Source organism: Arachis hypogaea, chromosome 13, assembly GCF_003086295.3.
Source record: "Arachis hypogaea cultivar Tifrunner chromosome 13, arahy.Tifrunner.gnm2.J5K5, whole genome shotgun sequence".
Lineage (NCBI taxonomy): Eukaryota > Viridiplantae > Streptophyta > Magnoliopsida > Fabales > Fabaceae > Arachis > Arachis hypogaea.
Genome location: NC_092048.1, coordinates 130,351,344 through 130,367,944, shown reverse-complemented (window position 1 = coordinate 130,367,944; position 16,601 = coordinate 130,351,344). Strand labels below are relative to the sequence as shown.

At 33.2% G+C, this 16,601-nt stretch overlaps 2 protein-coding genes across 2 annotated transcripts; one reads left to right on the top strand and one right to left on the bottom strand.

Annotated features, from left to right (window-relative positions):
* Positions 1–5,161: 5,161 nt before the first annotated feature.
* LOC112733484 (heat stress transcription factor A-2c) lies at positions 5,162–7,953 on the top strand. The gene is made up of 2 exons (XM_025782446.3): positions 5,162–5,594; positions 7,120–7,953. Exons 1-2 carry the CDS (start codon positions 5,319–5,321, stop codon positions 7,465–7,467), a joined length of 624 nt encoding a protein of 207 aa, XP_025638231.1. The 5' UTR covers positions 5,162–5,318; the 3' UTR covers positions 7,468–7,953.
* Positions 7,954–8,438: 485 nt separating this feature from the next.
* LOC112733483 (monothiol glutaredoxin-S17) lies at positions 8,439–11,204 on the bottom strand. The gene is made up of 3 exons (XM_025782445.3): positions 10,815–11,204; positions 10,646–10,720; positions 8,439–9,788 (listed from the first exon to the last, which is right to left on the bottom strand). Exons 1-3 carry the CDS (start codon positions 10,986–10,988, stop codon positions 8,562–8,564), a joined length of 1,476 nt encoding a protein of 491 aa, XP_025638230.1. The 5' UTR covers positions 10,989–11,204; the 3' UTR covers positions 8,439–8,561.
* Positions 11,205–16,601: the final 5,397 nt, after the last annotated feature.

Genomic DNA, 16,601 nt, shown 5'->3' with positions numbered 1-16,601 from the left:
AATGTTTATAATTCTATATGTTAAATAATTTGTTTGTACAGTATTTAAACTCCAATTTTGTTGATAATTAAATGATTTAACATATTAACCTAACTTTTCAACATACACTCGCTATTTTAATGTTGTGAGTCCTGTGAGTGGAACAATATATATTCAAGGCATGCATGTAAATTGTCTCAATGCTATCTATTAAGTGGATTCCATCATCTTTTAGGGTTCCAAAATCTCTCGTTCATTAACAACAGTATATATTCCTTATGGGGAGTGCTAGGGAAACAATAAAAATTTTGAACAACATGAATAACCACCAATCAAATGAAAATACACTAAACCCTAATTTAATACTACTATTTAAATTTACTCTTTTAATTCTATTAATTCACATTGTTTACACATTGTTCAAAAATCTTGTTAGTTACCTATACTTTTCCATGCGTTATTAACAAAGTATGGTGGGTTCTAATTATAACAATAACTATATGAGAAATCATTTTTTCTATGTAAACACCCATTTTGGCAATTTCTTTACAAAGAAGAGTAACAACAAAAATATGAAATTATTTGTTTTTAATTTTCTTTTTTAAAATTTTGGAGAAATTTTAACTGGGTATATTGTGGATTTAATTTAGTTTACAAGTATCTTAATAAAATTTATTGATGTCTAAAAAATAATTTCGTAATATATATATATATATATATATATATATATATATATATATATATATATATATATATATATATATATATATCATTAATAATTCAGGAACAACTTTGATAAGTATCTTTAGCACAACTCTTATATCATTATGTCTTTATTTTTATATCTTGTTATTGTAAAAAATTAATACTAATATCCACTTAGATACTATGAAAATATTTAACTTCTACATATATATTATCTTAAAGAAAAATATATATCACTTCTATATATATAATTAACTCGTTATTACTATTAGATATTAATATTTATGGACAAGACTTTTGCAATGATAATGCATATAGATAATAGATCAAACTTATTATCAACCAATACTACTTTAACATAGAAAATTAGAAATACATAATAAAGAATGTTCTTCACAGCTGCCAGCAAATTGTAAAGTGGCATGCATTTGCAGTAGCCGAAATGCATGGTTACATCATGAATTTGGAAAAAGCAAATTCCTAATAATAATAATGCATTATGCCAAAGTTGAGCAAACGTTGGAAGGTTTAAGATCGTGGCCCTTCCAAAATATATAAGTCAAACTTCTCGGCCATTCCTCTGAATTTCTATAACTGTGTACCCTTTTTTCTTGGACCCATATGAAGTGACACCATATTTGATGATGAGTCTAGATCAGGTGTGTGAATGCAACTATTTTATGTGATGGTTGAAAAATGAAAACTATGTATATTTAATTTAATTATTTATAAAAGAACAAAAACGTGAAGATTCTCTTAGAATTAATTTCTCTACATGAGTTTTTCGAAGATTAGAGAAGATGTAGTTGTACAACGTCCTAGTCCCTAATCCAATACAAATTATTAGTCGCTTTATTTAATGATGGATAGTAATATTATTAGTATTATATTTTAAAAATAAAAGTATATGTGCTATAGTAATTATATTTTACAAATATTTATATATAAATATATTAATAACTGATTTTAGTAATTAATTTTAATATATTAATAATATTTTTTAGTAAATATAGGATAAATATACAGAAAATTAATCTTAAGGAAAGGTATATATAAAAGAATTGAACGGGTTTTTCTCGATTAACCAGATTACTATGTTATTCTTCTTTCTACTAAATACTTTCTATACTTATCATTAATTTTAGTACCAGAAATTTAATGGGTTTTAGATTAATAATATTTATTTTTTTATCTTTACAGATGATATTAAATTCTATATACATATATTATATATGGGTTCATTTTTTTATTTTTTGCACTACAAAAAAAAGGCCTATAATCACGGTAGCTAGTAAAAAGGATGACCATAGATCTATGGTCACGGTTTTGGATCTATAGTCACGGTTTTTTACTGTGGCCTATTTTCTCGTGGCCATAGGTCTATAGTCACGATTTTTTGATCTATGGTCACGGTTTCAATTTTTAAAATCTGACACTTTAGGCTACGTTTTTTTACCGTGACCATAGATAAGGCTATGGTCACGGTTTTCACCGTGGTCATAGCCTCTATGGTCACCCTTCCTTAAAACTGTGACCATAGCCCTATCTATGGTCACCCCACCTAAAATCGTGACCATAGCCTCTATGGTCACCCCTCCTTAAAACCGTGACCATAGCCCTATCTATGGTCACAATTTGTCACCGTGGCCATAGCCTCTATAGTCACCCCTCCTTAAAACCGTGACCATAGCTCTATCTATGGTCACGGTTTTTTTAAAACGGTGACTATAGCCTGTTGTTGTTTTTGAGATTCAATTTTTTTAAATTATAATCACATCCCAAAATGATAATAATCATAAAATAAATCTAAAAATAAGAAATTCAAGAAATCTAAATCATAAAAGTTTCATTATAAGATAGATATGTTTAATCTTTAGTCTAAACAACACAAATTCAAATAGAGTGAAATTTTTTCAATTACATGTAATACCTCAAAAAGTACATAACACATCAAAATATTACATTTACATAACTAAGGTCATTGTAAGACCCATCCTATGTGATATTTGTATGGAACATATTTTCTTCATCACATCATGTCTTCCTGCACGTACGTAAAAGAAATAAACATGTTAGATATCTTACAAAAATAATTTTGATGATGTAATACATATGCAGCAAAAGAAGAAAAACATTCATCCAAAGCAACACTCAAGAATTATTCACAACTATCATTCACTTCAAATAGCAGCTATTGCAAGAATGCAGCAGTAGTGATAGCTTAGACTCAGAAATTCATCAAAGTTATCACTACTGCACAAATAATTCAGAATTTGTTCATTCCAGCAGCAGAATTTGGGGGCTGTGACGAAGTAGGGGCTGGGAGGAAGGTGAACGACAATAGTTAGGAGGAAGGGAAACGACGTACGATGGAGGGGGTTCGGAGGAGCTCGGCGAAGGTGGGGGCTGGCTCGAAGGAAAACGGTGAGAATGGGGTTGTGACGCGAAGTGATTGGGTTCTTTTTGTTTTAAGTTAGGAGGGAATGGGGATTTTGCTGGGAGGGAGGGAGAAATTTTGGGATTTGGGGGCAGGGGGTGTGGGAACGACGGCGTTTAAGGGGAGGGATAATTAAAAAAAATAAAAAAATAAATTAAAAAAAAAAACTGTGACCATAGACCATCTTAGGTCACCCTTAATAACCGTGATCATAGATCCTTTTAGGTCACTCTTTCGAAAAAATTGTGACCATAGACCCTTTTTGGTCACTGTAAAAAACCGTGACCATAGACCCTTTTAGGCCACCCACCAAAACCGTGATCATAGACCACTTTAGGTTACCCCCAAAACTGTGATTGTAGACTCTTTTAGGTCACCCTTTTTTGAAAAACCGTGACCACAGACCCTTTTTGGTCACCGTAAAAAATCATGGCCATAGACCCCTTTAGGTCACCCCTAAAATCGTGACCATAGACCCTTTTAGGCCACCCCCCAAAACTGTGACCATAGACCACTTTAGGTCACCCCCAAAACCGTGATCATAGACCCTTTTTTATCATTGTAAAAAACCGAGACTATAGACCCCTTTAGGTCACCTCCCAAAACTGTGACTATAGACCTTTTTAAACCACTCTTTTTTAAAAAACCGTGACTATAGATACTTTATGGTCACCCTTTTTGTAAAAACCGTGACTATAATTTTTTTCTTTTTATCACAGTAAAAAACCTTGATCATAGAGGGTCTATGGTCACGGTTTTTTACCGTGACCAAAAAAATCGTGACCATAGACCCAAAATATTATAGTGTTGGACTGAATATTAGAAGCATTAATTATCACACACTGCACTCTTTCTTACTACTCTTTATTAGGCTTTAGTCAATAGCACTTTTCAAGTTTCAATTTGTCTACCAATTAGTAGTGTTGTTCTAATAACAAAGTCAAAAATCAATTAGTTTGTTTTTGGTCTTTTATCATTATGTATGTATATGTATGTAAGTATGTTAATAGGAACAAAGTATTAATAATCAATATTAAGATACATGTCACTGTCACATGTACAGTGGTTCGTTAAACTTTCTAACTCTGACTAGCTAATACATGTTCAAGTTGAGTTGGTGCAGTATCATTAATCTATTTAGATAAATATTACAAAATTTTAAATTTTGTCTAATATGTACGGTAATTTATTAATTAATAATAAAATTTTAAATAAAACTCAAATTAACCTGCATAAAAAATACAAAAAATATAAAGCTCTGACTAATAAATAAAGTATGATAGATATTATTCTTTTGAAAAATGTTAGGGAATCAATAATTTTTGTGATTTATACTTATCAAATAATTATTAATGATGTTTTTAATAGTGTGAAATTTCATCTAATAATATAAAATTACTTATTCTTTTTTTGCTAATTACATGCTGACCAAAATTTAACAAAGCTGCTGCTGTCTTCTAGACTTTTTCTATCCGTTTTTCAAGACAGTAGTAGACTTGTCTGCTTTATTTTGTTATGAGAAAGTATGAGAAGCCAATGGAATATTTGTACAATGCGTACAATGGAGGTTTAGGGAGTATTAGAGATATAACCATTAGTGTTACTTTTTTTTCATTAGCTGAAACTTTTGGGATGAGTGGTATCATGACATGGTATTAGAGCGCTAGATCTGAAAGGTCAAGAATTCGGTCTTTGGTGAACTCCAAAATTAGTTTAATCTTTTTGAAAGATGTTTATTATTACTAGTATTCGGATGGTTATTCTAGATAGTATGAAAATATTTATTTTGTAACTCAATAGCGTACACATTGTACAAATAGTCTATTCTCTCCCTAACGAGACTCTAGTATTAATTGATTTTTCCCCACAAGAAAGCAATTAAGCGTGGCATGCACAATAAAGGGAGAATGAAGAAAGTAAAATAAACCAAATAAAAGAATAAATAAGAAGACAAAATAAAAGGAAATAATAATAATAATAATAATAAAATTTGTCCACCTTCCACGGCACTAGGTAGTAGTACCTTCCTAGCTACCAAATGGTTGGCGTAGAAAATAAAAAGTGTGTGTGTGTGTGTGTGCTATATATGGAAGATTGTGTAGAATATGTAACTGTTTCGGCAAAACAAATAATGAAAGAAGCTCTAGAGTTATATCTAATTAGCTAAACTCTCATAATTATAAACCAAGCAACGAAAATGGATAGTAGTAATGTGTTAGAACTCAACCTTGGCGTAGGGAATAATGGTGGTGGCCAAGTAGGGCAGTCGGTGAGGCCACGGTGTCCGGCACCTTTTCTTTTGAAGACTTATGATTTGTTGGAAGAAAGCGGCAACGGCGGCAAGATAGTTTCATGGAATGGAGATGGGAGTGGTTTTATTGTATGGTCTCCGGCTGAATTCTCTGACCTCACCTTGCCTAGATTTTTCAAGCACAATAACTTCTCAAGCTTCATTCGCCAATTGAATACATATGTAAGTCATTTTCTTTCTTATTTCTAACAAATAACAATATGTATACAACCATATATCGTTTCTGATTTAAGATGTTTTCTGAGTTTATTAGACTTGTGACTACTGGCTCACTATAATGCAAAATATCTATTAGATAAATACAAATGAATTATGGGGAAATTAAAACACAACACAGAAATTATCATTCTTCAATTTTTTTTAATGTCATGATTAATATTGATTGATCGGATATATTAGTTTTAGACCATCTCCAATACTTGATTTTAATTTCATTTCATTTTAGGTTTTACACAATATCACATAAGTATTTATAAGACTATATCAAATAAATTGATATTTAATGTAAAATTTGTCAATCCAATACTTGGTTTCATTTCATTTAACAACCTTATATAACAAGTTTATAATATTCATTTAATGGATATATGTATATAAATTACATTATTTTACTAATCTTTCTTTAAAATGATACAATATCTCTTTACTAATATTAATATTATTTTAAAGATTATATCTAATACAAATTTCAAATCAGTTTAGTTACTGTAAAAATTAAAACTGATACCCAAAAAAATATCCTATTGGTATCTTTTCATGGTCTTCACCTACCCTTTTTCCATAGCTAGCTTCTTCAGTCACTAGCTTTCTTCAATTCGAATTGTAAACAGCCTTATCAAAAAATAAATATCACAGTCAAACATAACAAATCAAACCACGTGCACATAGAATTTGGTCAATTAAGTAACACGTATATACATATAGATAAATACATTAGATATGGTCAAAATCAGTTATCTTAACCCAAAGTCAAAGTCGACGTACCATGCATGCTATTTGTACAGCACCCTCAAATTGAAAATAGTAATAATAATTAACCTTAGCTTGCTTGTTTCCAATTACAACGTGCTATATTTATATGGTGAAAGAATATCGATCTTTTTTTGAAAAATTCTTTGGCGTCACGATCTTCAGTGATCTATCTATATAACTATATTATGTTTTGTCTTCATAGGTATTCAGTGCTTTTAAAGAAAACCTCGCATCCTATGTCCCTCAGAAATTTGAAAAATATTTTATGTTCAAAGACTTACAAATTAAAGCTCCAACAATAAATATATTAGGACATTCACAAGCATACTTATACAATTTATTGTGCTACTTTTATAGTATAATTAACTTTGTAAGACTTTTAATTAATAGGTAGTTGAGTTAGAACAATGCATAATTAGATTCCTATATATGTAAATTATTTTATATTACCCAAGCAAGCAAGTTAAATAATTTATATTTTGGTAGAAACTCACATGCAGTTGTTTTCACATGAAGTTGATAGCTAAAAATTATTTGGCTAAATTGAGATCTAACGATTTTTAGCTATCTAACTTCATATAAAGACAACTGCACGTGAGGATTCACTTTATATTTTATAGTGCAGAGTGTTTTAGTAATATAATATCCGTATAAACTAAAAGAAAATTCGGAAAATAGTGCTCCATTTTACCGATTTGTGTTTGGAAAATGACAGGGATTCAAGAAAATATCATCAAAAAGATGGGAGTTCAAGCATGAGAAATTTCAGAGAGGGTGTAGGGATATGCTAGTTGAGATCACAAGGAAAAAGTGCGAGCCTAGCGTGTTCCCTTCATACCTCAAGTCTTCTTCAGAGGAAAATGCAATCACTTCTAATAATTCAATGGAAGAAAACAACAATAATAGCCATCAACTACTTATGGAGGAGAACAAGAACCTTAAGAAGGAGAGGTTGGAGCTGCAAATGCAGATAGCTGAGTTTAAATCACTTGAAATGAAGTTGTTAGAGTGTCTCTCTCAAGTTATGGACAACCACCAAAATAAAAGTCGGGGACAATGTTAGCTCATATTCAATTAATGACATAGTGAAATAGAGAGAGGAAGAAAAAAGTGCTTTTCATGGAATAATTCTTCAAAGTTCCTGGTTTAGTCACATGTGAGTAAGGCATTGAAATGATCAGCACCAACATGCAACAACGGCTTTCCCTCTTAATTAGCTTCATCCTTAGCAATAACATAGTGTTCAAAATATAATTAATTTAGTACTAAAACCAGATTGGTGATACGGCAAACAATCCTGTTTTCTTCTTAGTAATCTTGAATTCATGTCTTGGACATGAAAAATACCCATACTCAAATTATTAGTTGAGATTCTAATTATATAATACAAACACCAATACTAATGAAAATTACCAAAAATGAATAAACTTACTCTAGTCATGTGTAAGACTTGTAGGTCTTGGTTTATAGTAATTTTTGTTGTGGATTTTATTATACAAATGAATGAAGTGAGTAAGGTTTTGTATCCCACCCTTTTTGGTGGGCGAAATGACATTTTTCATGTATAGAAAAACATGCCCCTCCATCATCGAAAAAACATCTCAGAAGAAATAGAATACTATTAGATTCCACCACCTCACTCGCAACGTTACTTCAGGAGTGTCCCAAGCCAAAGATGCTTATAGAATTCACATTTAAGGTATAGAAATCTAATTATACATTCTTCTATTACGAGATGCATATAGACATATATGGTGTATCCCAAGACAAAGATGCATATACTAGTACATAACCGGTCTCATTTAAGTTATAGAATTCACATCAGGTATCCTGTCTGAAAAAAAGATGCATCAAATATTTAGAATTTCCCCAACGGCTCAGAAAAAACTTCCATTCCAAAATCGTTCTTCAAGGTTTTGATGGTCTGAAATAAATCTACCTGCAAATCTCCAATAGAGCGCAAAAATGATGTACTAACTATGAAAAGAGATATAGTATCCATGTAAAACATTCTAATCATCAAACACAACCTCCTGACTCAGCATCAAAATTTGCCATATAAAATGTCATCAAACTCATTCAAGAATCAAGATTCAATACACCACCAAAATGGCTTCTAAGTATAACCCGTTATTAAATGTACTACTAATAATAAACCTACTCAGATAAGGTTGACTTCAGCTCCCCATTATTCTGCAGGTCTATCACAATGTCGGATCCACCTATCAGCTCACCTTTGTAGTAGAGTTGAGGAAAGGTAGGCCAGTTTGAGAATGTCTTCAATCCCTGTCTCACCTCCTCATCACTCAATATGTCAAAGGACCCGAAACTCACACCCTCATCTCGAAGGGCACTCACAACTTTGGAACTAAAACCACATCGCGGAGCATCTGGGGTACCCTTCATGAAAAGCATCACAGGTGAAGAAGCAACTAATTTCTTCAGACGATCTTGAAGATTCTCTTTGGGAAGAATACCTTTCTCATGTAAAGTCTTCTTAAGTTCTCCACTCTTTTGCATCTCCAGCACAATGTCTGATCCACCAATAAGCTCTCCCTTGATATATAGTTGAGGATAACTGGACCAGTTCGAATAAACCTTAAGCCCTTGACGAACTTCTTCATCAGAAAGAATGTCAAAACTCTCAAAGTTCACATTCTCTTGTCGGAGAATATCAACAACCTTCCTACTGAATCCACACTTTGGTTCCTCCGGTTTTCCCTTCATAAACAGCATAACTGGACTTGAATTTACCAAGCTTTCCAGCCGAGAGGTTAATTTAGTGCTCAAATCGGTGGATTTTGAAATGCCACCCTTGGCATTTCCTGATTCTGTTACTTTTGTTTCATCAGTGGTATCAACCCCATGATCTTTAAAAACCTGCTGCAATTCCCCACTCTCATGCATAGCAATTGCTATGTCACATCCACCCAGAAGTTCTCCTTTGCAGTAAAGTTGAGGATATGTAGGCCAGTTGGAAAACTTCTTCAAGCCATCACGAACCTCCATGTCTGACAGGATGTCAAAAGTTCCAAACTTAACCTTTTCTTTCTTCAAAATATCAACAACTTTTTGGCTAAACCCACATTTTGGTTCTTCGGGTGTTCCTTTCATGAAAAGCATGACAGGATTAGAGTCAATGAGTTGCTGCAATCGCTTTTCCAGTGGAGCACCAAGCCCGGGTTGAACTTGACCTTTTGCCTTGGAAGAATCATTTTCTTTTGCTAATTCTTTCACTGTTTCAAGAACAGCAGCTCCTGCAGCCATCCCAAGACTGGCAGGAGAAGCAGCTTCTCCAGGGTGGATTGAGCCTGCTACTTTAGCAACCTTATTGGCCAAACTTGACGGATCTGCTCCTTCCAATGTATCAAAGGTCTTGCCATCCTGACAGAAAAATGACTTCTAGTCAACTAAAAAAAATCAACCAGAAGGAGGTGAACACTATACTCTTAATAATCAACCTGGCTCCCACAGTCAACATATAACTAATAAATTATACTCCAAAATTAGCTTAATATATAAATGCAGCTTTTTGCATTGTACTGGGGAAAATTTCCCTGGTCGAAATGCAGGAAAGGCTCACACTTGACTATTTTTCAACATAAATCATTTTAAACACTCAATTACGGTAATAGACTTTGTGGAAACTCTCTCATCACATCACATTATCACAATAATCAAAACGTTCAACTTTAATAATCATGTTCCGACCTTTATGTGCATACAAAACAAAGACCAATGAAATAATAGAGTAATCAATCAATACTTCCCGTTCTATTTTATGAATTATCGGTCATAAGTAGTCAAGCTGAGTAAAGACACCATAGGTTTTCACTCTGACTAAACAATGCTAGATATGGAACTTGCTCCTTTTAGAAATTACATCCATATTATACTCCATAGTAAGTAGTAACATCAACTACGGGAATAAGTCACCATCAGTGGCTAAAAGTAATGTGAATGTGTCCAAACCAATCAACTACAAGCACACTGCAACAAACTATACTACCGAATTGATCATGAAAGTAGAAACATTGTCATTCATGGGATCAATACGAGTCGTGAAATCAAACCGAACCTAAGATAGGCAGAAAAGCCCCAATAGATTGAAATACAGAGAATCATAAGTTGTCCTTGATCCTTACACTTGATTGATTCAGCTATGGTGCCGTTTAACTATTTATCGAGCAATTAACTATCAGCAGAGTTTTTTATTCAAGAGAGAAAAAGGTGCAATTTACCTTGAAGAAGACAAAGAAAGGGACAGCAGAGACGGAATAAGCCTCGGATATCTCTGGTTGCTCTTCCGCTTCAACCTTCACACCAATAATCAAGCAAAACCAACCACACAGTAAAGTAATTGAAATGAAAATGGAGGAAGTGGAGAAGAAGAAAAGTAAAAAAGCGAACCCTTAAGAAGTGGGCGTGAGGGAAGTCAGTGGATAAGTGAGAGAAGAGTTGGTCCATGTGCTTCGAGGCTTCGCACCAGGACGCCCAGAAGTGCACCGCCACTGGAGCGCCGCCGTGAACCACCTCATGGAGCTCCTTTTTCGACTGCACATCTTTCACTGATCCACCACCCATTCTGATTCTGATTCTGATTCTGATTTATTACAAGTTACAACTGGAGTAGGGCTAATCCCCAAATAAAACCCTAAACCACGATCACAGTCACACCCTCAAACCCAGCAACACAACTCTCTGTATTCTATTCAATTCTATCTATTAATTAATCGATGTCATAATTCTAATTTCTAATTTTTTTTTTTTCGCGATGCTCTTGTGGGGTCCATAAATTACGATTCCACGACTCGTGTCCGGTTGATATGAATTTATGAACTATTCACAACTTTTTTTTATTCCTTTTTGGGTCCATGCATTCTCCCTCGTTCCTTTTTCCGGTCTGTATTATTCTTTGGGCTCTACCTCTGTTTCTATTTTTTACCCAAATCAAATCGTTTATGGGTCATATCTCATGGGCCTGAGAACATGTAGTATGTGAGAATAATTTAGATCTGTAACGAATTAATTTTTAACTTTTTGAATTGGGAGATACTATAAAAAATAAAATAATTCTAGTGGACCCAAAATAAGTCACATTGGCACCCGTTCATTTTGGTTCTTTATTCTTCCAATAAAAAAAATAATATATTATTTTGGTTCTTAAAATTTGGGTCAAATTTTTATTTGATGATTAACATTTTAAATATTTTATTTTAGTCTAAAAAGTATCAAATTTTTTATATTAATCCCAAAAAATTTTAAACAAATTTAATATTATCCTATTGTTAAATTTTAAACGTCATATTTTAGTCCTAAAAAGTAGGGGTGCACAGACCCGGCCCGGCCCGAAGGTCCGGCCCGGTCCCGAACACTTTTGGGGTTAATTTGGTGTGATTTCATCGGGTTTAGGGCCGGGTAAGGGTCTCAAAAATAGACCCGGTCATTATTTCGGGTCGGGTCCGGGCCATAGCTCGGGTCACCCGAAGTCGGCCCGGTGGCCCGGTCATCATACACAATTAATATTTTGTATTATTAGTGATGGATCATGACTATTCTTATGTGGAATTTAAGTATTGTAAATCTTAATATTTTGTATTATTAGTCATTATAAGACTATAAGTTAATGTTTTATGTTTAGAATGCATAATATTGTGTTATTTGTATGGATTTAAATATTTGGTATTATTAGACAATATTAGTATTGATTGTGGTTATACTTTAGCATTGATTGTGGTTATGCTTTAATTTTGAAGAAGAGTTGGTTCTTGTTATATTTTTCTAAGTGAATTTTACCATGTTAAATAATGGTTGGAGTCTTGGAAATTTGGATATTTTTACATGCTAGCTTACAAGAAGGTATCAACGTAATGTAATGTTAACGGCCCGGTTTTCACCCGGTTTTTACCCGGTATAATTGTGGCCCGAAAGTGTATTGGTTTCATCGGGTCTAGGGCCGGGTTCGGGTCTAATAAATGGACCCGGTGTATATTTCGGGTCGGGTCTGGGTCACATCAAATCCGGCTTCACCCGACCCATGTGCACCCCTACTAAAAAGTATTAAATATTATAGTTTTAGACAATCTTCTCATAAATAGAGAGTTGTATACTCTATAATTTGTTTAATTGTTATTGAAAAATTAACTTGTGTTATCGTAATTAATACTACAGAAACTCTCAGGGACCAGCAAATATAACAAGATTTAACCATCATTCAACCAGCATGTGTTTTTATACCAGGACTGTCTCACGCGCTATCACAAACGGCTTTCTCGCACGCTCTTCTCCAAGGAACTAGCCGGCTCTTCGACGATCGCACTTTCGTTGACAAAGCTTGAAGCTTCACCTTTTATTCTTGGATAAAAATTTTCTTCTCTGTCGCTCATTTCTTCTCAGCTGCAGAACAACTCAGAATTTTACTTTCTCGCTCCATGTCAATGATGAAATCAGTGTTAGAAGAACAAAATATTGAAGTAAGCAGTTTCTCCCTCTTCTAATTTCATGATTTTTGTAATGATTTTCATAGTGCATCAATGAACACAATGATGATTATGATTATGAATTTCTGAGCTCGCAAAGCATGCTGTTTTTGTTTTTCATAATAGAGTTTAAATTGAATGTACATAATTCAAATTATACCTTATTCGATTTTGATTTTCATAATGCAATAGTGCACAATTAAAGCAAACCAACTCTTTGATGAAATGACTAAGATAGAAAATATAAAAAATGTTAGTATTTCTTGTTTGTTGTTTTGATTTTTCAGTGTAATTTAAGTTATGTACTGTTGTTGTCTTTTTATATTTCACCTAGTTTGACCTCTTAACAAAATAATAATTTATTAATTTATATGAAATAAGTATAGAAATAAATAAGAAAGGAAAATAGATAATAAGACAAGATGCATGCTTAATGAAACTGATCTAACCTTAGCTGCTAAGAACCCGAAGTAGAAGTAGGAGCATCAAATTTGTAATTGTTCTATAACAGTAAACATGTTCTATGATTTTCTTAGGGTTGGAACTACATAATTTCCAAGGGTTAGGAAAGTGAGGCTAAGTTAGTTAATAGGTAGTGTTGTGTTTTATGTAGTTGTTTTGTTTTGGTTGGTGATGCATTTAAATGCGGTCTGTTGTTGTAGGGTTCTGTTTTACATTTTCTTTTGTATAGTTAGTTCCATAAAAACCTAAAAGTAACTAAAGTAAAAAAGTGCAATCAATAGAGGAATGAACAAACAAATATTTGGAGAGATAAAGAGAGAGAAGAAAAGAGATTAATATTTAGTATTTAGTAATATGACATGTTTCTTATGATCTTATGACTCATGATGAGTAGTTATGGGATTCAAAAAGATATGCTATTTTTTTGACAAAAAGTTGTATTCTAACTCTACAAATTAGTTAGCAGTTAGAGAACGTTATAATATTGTATGAACATTAAACAGGGATATCTTTGTAATTTTATAGTTGTGTGAACTGTATTTAACTGAATTAACTTGCTTTAATGTGGAGTATCTTTCTTGGATTGATTTGATCTCTAAAAAATGGTAAAAATCTCTAGTAGATTATTTCAATTCTTAATTAACAAAAGGCTAATCTTTGAAGGCATCAAAGAAACTCCAATTAGCAACAATAAAAACAGTAATTAGTTTTATGTCCCAACCAATTAGCAACAATTTATTAGAAGTTTGTTAAGGATTCTTATTTATGCAAAAGGGTTTTGTTGATTCAATACCTAAAAGTAATCGAGATACTTCACTCAACACATTTTGCACCCGCTTTAATGAGATTTTGCACACTTTACTCAGGATACTTTGTATCTATCTGAATAAAATTTTGCACACATAAATCAGACATTTTGCACCTACTTTAATCAGATTTGCACATTTTACTCAGCACAGTTTGCATCCAATGTAATGATTCTTTGCACGCATGAATCAGACAATTTGCACCCACTTTAATGAGATTTTGCACACCTTACTCGTCACAGTTTACACCCAATTTAATGAAATTTTTCACACATGACTTAACATAGTTTGCACCTACTTTAATGATATTTTGTTTTACTATCTGATGTATGCTAACTTTTGTACAGGATGTGCCCAAGATTGGCATGTGTTTTGGAACCATTGATGATGCAAATCAATTTTATCAAAATTATGCCAAGTGCATTGATTTTGTTAGTAAGATAAGGTTTACCCGAAGAATTGGTAAAGATAATTAAGAAACATATTATTAGCACAAACACATATAAAAAATCTAGTAATTAATTGTGCAGTAGCCATTATCAAAGCTCTACCACAACAAAGTTCTACTAACAACTGAGATAATAACATAATAAATTTTTTCAAAGATTTATAAATTAAAAGTACTTAAGTATCATAAACAAGATATGCTGAATCAAAATCAAAATCAAAAGAAATTTTTATTATAGAGTGCTTAAAGATTTTTCATGAATAGACAAGAAACATTGAGTAATATTTTTGGGTGTCATTATGAGTTTCTCCTTGCATGTTTTGAATGGATACAGAATGATGGACAGCAAGAAGGTAAGAGTTGCAAAAAGCAATAAATGAACAAAAATCAAAACTCATTAACCTTCACATTAACCTTGCAAAAGTATAACGCATCACTAAAAACGAAGGAGAATGGATAGAGAGTTGAGAGATGCTGTTGCAGAGAGTAACGCCGCTGCTATTGGAGATGCTACTGGGGATGGACAACGAGTTCAAGAATACTGATTCGTGTTGAGCGTGCTCTAGCGTTGAGAGCAAGAAAGATGGTCCGCAAGAGTGTAGAGGAGAGAGTGTGAAATTTTGGGGAAGAAAAAGAGCGTGTGATAAGGCAGCGTTTGGTTTCAAAGACACAGACACAGAGACATGGACACGCTATAACATGTCCTATGTTTGTTTGTTGAGACACACATTTTTTATGGACACGTTAGTACACAAGTATACACAAAATACATGTATTCAGTGTACTTCCAAAATATTGAGACATAGAGACACAATCAATTAGACACAATTTTTTACTCTTTTACCCTTTGTTAATTTCTTAACCCTAATTCTTTTTTCTCTCTCTCCTTCTCCATCCACCGTGACTGTTCTCCTTCCTCCTTCCTCCTTCCTCCTTCCTCCCTCCTCCCATCGCATCCTGTCGTCCAGATTCGCCGTCAGCACTGCATCTCCTCGTCCAGATTCATCCCGCCGCGTCTCCCCCTTCGTCTAGATCCGCGTGCCGCCGCCGCTGCGTCTCCCACATCATCCAGATCTGAGCACTGCTGCTGTGTCTCCTCCTTCATCCAGATCCGTGCGCCGCCATTCGTCTACTCCTTCGTCCAGATCCGTGCCATCGCTACGTCTCCTTCGTTTAGATTTGCGGTGTCACCTCTCCTCCCTCTTCGCAATGCCCATGGCCGCTTCTCCCTCTTCCTCTTTGAGTTTGCCATTGTCGCCTCTTCCTCTACTTTGGGTATTCTCTTTTCACAGTTTGCTCTTCAATTACCTTCTCCTTTTTTGTTTTTCTATTGAAAAACAAAAATTCTTATTGATTCTTGTAAAATTTTTGCTGATTGATTTATGGTAAATCGTGTGTGATGATAAATCTGTAGTGGTGGAGATGGTGGATGATAGTAGTAGCAATGGTGGCTATTTTTTTTTATAAGGATAATATGGACTTTTTCTAATTTTATTGTGTCTTGTTCAATGTTTACCAAACACAGTACATAGATACTAATAATTTGTGTCCATGTCTTTAATGTCTATGTCTCTGTGTCTTTGTCTCAAGAGATACATAAACCAAACGCTGCCTAAAGGAGCGTCAGTACACGCTTTCTATATGTATTTGGGCTTTATTTTGTTTGAGGTATAAAAATACTAATGATGGTTGTTTGCTGACTCAAAAATTAGAAAATTGCTAGCCCCTAACAGTGCTCTTAATACTCAATTACTCACTACTTCTCTAACCTTAGTTAATTAAACTAAATTCCTAAACCATGTTAAACCTATTTTTCAAACTACGTTCGTTTTTAAAAGGTCTCATTTTACAATTTTTCAATTCTCAATACATCCAATTTTTTCCTAATGTGTTCTAAACCCAAAAAATAATAAAACAAATAAAATTAAATTAAAACTAAAAAAAAGTAAAAAAAAAAAAATCAAAATAAAGCGAAATCAAAAGTAAAAACGAAGAACACTTA

What these genes read in the sequence shown, in the direction of transcription:
- LOC112733484 (XM_025782446.3), top strand. Translation starts at nt 5,319, where the DNA reads ATGGATAGTAGTAATGTGTTAGAACTCAACCTTGGCGTAGGGAATAAT. An exon ending in TTCGCCAATTGAATACATAT is followed by an intron (nt 5,595 to 7,119) that starts GTAAGTCATTTT and finishes GGAAAATGACAG; the next exon opens with GGATTCAAGAAAATATCATC.
- LOC112733483 (XM_025782445.3), bottom strand. Translation starts at nt 10,988, where the DNA reads ATGGGTGGTGGATCAGTGAAAGATGTGCAGTCGAAAAAGGAGCTCCAT. An exon ending in CTCACGCCCACTTCTTAAGG is followed by an intron (nt 10,721 to 10,814) that starts GTTCGCTTTTTT and finishes ATTGGTGTGAAG; the next exon opens with GTTGAAGCGGAAGAGCAACC. An exon ending in CTTTCTTTGTCTTCTTCAAG is followed by an intron (nt 9,789 to 10,645) that starts GTAAATTGCACC and finishes TTTTTCTGTCAG; the next exon opens with GATGGCAAGACCTTTGATAC.